The sequence below is a fragment of the Lithobates pipiens genome, unplaced genomic scaffold (genome assembly GCF_037356315.1).
Source record: "Lithobates pipiens isolate NorthernLeopardFrog02 unplaced genomic scaffold, aLitPip1_a1.2 Scaffold_23, whole genome shotgun sequence".
Lineage (NCBI taxonomy): Eukaryota > Metazoa > Chordata > Amphibia > Anura > Ranidae > Lithobates > Lithobates pipiens.
In genome coordinates this window covers 37,424,628-37,428,304 of record NW_027507785.1, presented here as the reverse complement: position 1 = coordinate 37,428,304, position 3,677 = coordinate 37,424,628, and the positions used below count along the sequence as shown (strand labels likewise).

The following is a 3,677-nucleotide window of genomic DNA, read 5'->3' as shown; positions in this document are numbered from 1 at the left end:
GTACTGGTCCCAGTACGGGGATGGCAGGGTACTGGTTCCAGTAATGGGATGGCAGCGTACTGGTCCCAGTACGGAGATGGCAGGGTACTGATTCCAGTAATGGGATGGCAGGGTACTGGTCCCAGTACGGGGATGGCAGGGTACTGGTTCCAGTAATGGGATGGCAGGGTACTGGTTCCAGTAATGGGATAGCAGGGTACTGGTCCCAGTATGGGGATGGCAGGGTACTGGTCCCAGTATGGGGATGGCAGGGTACTGGTCCCAGTACGGGGATGGCAGGGTACTGGTTCCAGTAATGGGATGGCAGGGTACTGGTTCCAGTACTGGGATAGCAGGGTACTGGTCCCAGTAATGGGATAGCAGGGTACTGGTCCCAGTATGGGGATGGCAGGTTACTGGTCCCAGAACAGGGATGGCAGGGTACTGGTCCCAGTACGGGGATGGCAGGGTACTGGTCCCAGTACGGGGATGGCAGGGTACTGGTTCCATTAATGGGATGGCAGGGTACTGGTTCCAGTAATGGGATGGCAGGGTACTGGTTCCAGTACTGGGATAGCAGGGTACTGGTCCCAGTAATGGGATAGCAGGGTACTGGTCCCAGTATGGGGATGGCAGGTTACTGGTCCCAGAACAGGGATGGCAGGGTACTGGTCCCAGTACGGGGATGGCAGTACGGGGATGGCAGGTTACTGGTCCCAGTACGGGGATGGCAGGGTACTGCTCCCAGTACGGGGATGGCAGGGTACTGCTCCCAGTACGGGGATGGCAGGGTACTGGTCCCAGTATGCTTTGTTTATAATAGACATTTATTATTGTACGGGGATGGAAGGGTACTGGTCCCAGTATGGGGGATGGCAGGATACTGGCATCAATTTACTCGGCGTAACATTACCTTTCACAATATAAAAAAAATAGGGCTAACTGTTGTCTTATTTTTTAATTCAAAAAAGTGTGCTTGTAAGACCACTGCGCAAATACGGTGTGACAGAAAGTATTGCAATGACTGCCATTTTATTCTCTAGGGTGTTAGAAAAAAATGTATAATGTTTGGGGGTTCTAGCAAAAAAAATAAAAAAAACTGTTTTTAACTTGTAAACAACAAATCTCAAAAAGAGGCTTGGTCCTTAAAGCGGAGTTCCGCTTAAAAAAATAAAATAAAAAATAAAAGTCAGCAGCTACAAATACTAATCGGACACTTACCTGTCCCAGGGTCCAGCGATGCGGGGGATCGAAGCCCCGCTCGTCCCCCCCTCTGCTCGGCGGCGCTGGCATTGTCACTGTCAGCGCCCGGCCGTGGCTCCACAGCCGGGCACCCACTGCGCATGCATGAGCCACGATTGGCCGCGCAGTCATCTGGGACCTGTCTCGTGTCCCAGATGATTGCCTAGACGGAGGGGGGATCTCCCTTCATGCGCTGAGGGAAGTGACGTTAGGAGCCCACGCGCCGAAGCAGGCAGATTACGAGGGACACCCTAGCAACGGGTGATTAAAAAAAAAATTCTTCAAAAGTTTTTTTTTTTTCATGCACATTAATGAATTTTTATTTGGGCGGAACTCCACTTTAAGTGGCTAGTTAATAAATATCTCCCTAAATATATCGCCGAGTCCTCCTGCTTTGCAGTACCATCTAGAGGGCGCTATAACGTCTCTCACAATGTCCCTCGCCGGCCTCCGTCCCTGAGTCTCATCGCTCCGTCCCCGCCCCCTCATTCGGTCCCTCGGCCAATCAGGTTTGCAGAACGGCTTTTCCGGCGAGCCCCGCGCATGCGCAATGTCACCGGCGCGCCATCTTGACAGAGGGAGCCGCAATCAAACCCGCTGGATCTGTGCTGGCAGGGGACTTCCTCCCTCAGTGGGGCGGGAGGCTTCCGTCGCTAGCCCGCCGCGAGTGTCTCAGCAGGACTACCCGGGTGCCCCGCTATTGGTCCGCTCCTGGCAGGGCGGCGGGGGGGTGTGGTCTCCCGCTGTCCCCTCAGCACAGTGACAGGGGCTGCTGGGAGTGATGCCTTCCAGGCCTGAGTGACCGCAGAGGACGCCGGGACAGGATGCCTGTGGTGTGGCCCACCCTGCTGGACTTCAGCCGGGATGAGTGTAAGAGGATCCTACGCAAGCTGGGTAACTATTCCCTCCATCTCACTTCTATTGCCTGCTTCGCTGCGCATGCGCGGCTTCTCTGTGTATAAATGATAGCGGGCACGCCCCCCTCCAGTGACGTACGCGCGCTGCCTGGTTGATTGTAAACACTGGAAGTGTGTTTGGGGGCTCCGCCGGCAGGTGGCGCTGTGCTCACTTCTATCAATACAAGTCATTGCAGGGAGGAGGTGAGCAAAGAGAACCTGTCAGTGAAGCAATAACCCTCCCTGACCACTGGGGGGCAGGAAAGCGAAGGTCTGATAGGTCATGCTGCACTTTTATCAATCAAGGACACATGGCTTCTTTTCTATTTAAAGGGACTTCCCGCATTATTATGACGCAATGTCACTGGCTTCAAGAATGTGTTTTTCTGATTCCGTACGCCAAAGCAGTCATTGATTGATTGCATCCCTCACAAGTGTGAAAAGTCACAAGGAAACCCGCTGTGCAATGTAAATGTTAGAGATTGATGGAAACCCGAGCCTGGGGCAATGCACACAATCAGATTAATGAAATTACCACCTTCATACATACCCCCCTCCTCCTCCTCCTCCTCCTCCCCCCCACCTTCATGCTACCCCACCTTCATCTACCTCTCCCCCCCACCTTCATACATACCCTCCTCCTCCTCCCCCCCCCCCCCCCCACCTTCATACATACCCTCCTCCTCCTCCGCCCACCTTCATACATACTCTCCCCTTCCCCCCACCTTCATACATACCCCTTCCCTCCCCCCTCTCTGTTTACGCCGTTGGTCACCCCCTCCTTTTACACTGCTGGACCCCCTTTCTTTACATGCCCCACCTCCTCATTTTTAATTGTGTGACTCCCCCTCCTCCTTTATTTTCGTTGCTGGACCTCCCCTTTACGCTGTGGTACTCTTCCCTCTCCCCTCTCTTTACACCACTGGACACCCCCTCCTTTTACATTGTGTGACTTCCCCTCATCCTTTTACACCGCTGGATACCCCTTCCTTTTACATACCCCCCCCCTCTTTAAGCCGCTGGACATCCTCTGCTTTTACATTGAGTGACTACCCCCTCCCTTTCATGCTGCTGGACACCCCTTACTTTTACATCCTGTGACTTCCCCCCCCTCCTCTTATGCCGCTGGACCCCCTTTCTTTTACATACCCCCCACCCCTTTTCTTTTAGCCGAAGGCCCCCCTCCCCCTTACCCACTGGATGTCTCCTTTTACATTGTGTGACCCCCTCCCTTTTAAGCAGCTGGACATCCCCTCCTTTTACATCGTGTGACTCCCCCCTTATACTTTTACGGCGCTGGACCCCCCACCTCCTTTTTACATGCCCATTTCACCTCATTCACCCCTTTTTCTTTTCGCCCCTGGACTCTTCCCTCCCCCCTCTCTTTACACCGCTGGACACCCCCTCCTTTTACATTGTGTGGACTCCCCTTCCTATTATGCCGTGGGACTCTTCCCTTTAGATGATAGCCCCCATCACATCCAGCATTGGGCCCTATTCACCCAGTGGCAGTGGGCCTCCTATACATGAGTCTCCCCATCACAGGACCCATCCAATCAG

At 53.8% G+C, this 3,677-nt stretch overlaps 1 protein-coding gene across 1 annotated transcript in view; it reads left to right on the top strand.

The window, feature by feature from the left end:
* Positions 1-1,778: 1,778 nt before the first annotated feature.
* Positions 1,779-3,677, top strand: part of EMSY (EMSY transcriptional repressor, BRCA2 interacting) — a gene marked incomplete in the record, with an annotated part of 97,812 nt that continues 95,913 nt past the window's right edge. Inside the window, 1 exon segment of the mRNA XM_077451430.1 lies at positions 1,779-2,115. Within this exon segment, the coding sequence (XP_077307556.1) occupies positions 2,046-2,115 (70 nt within the window).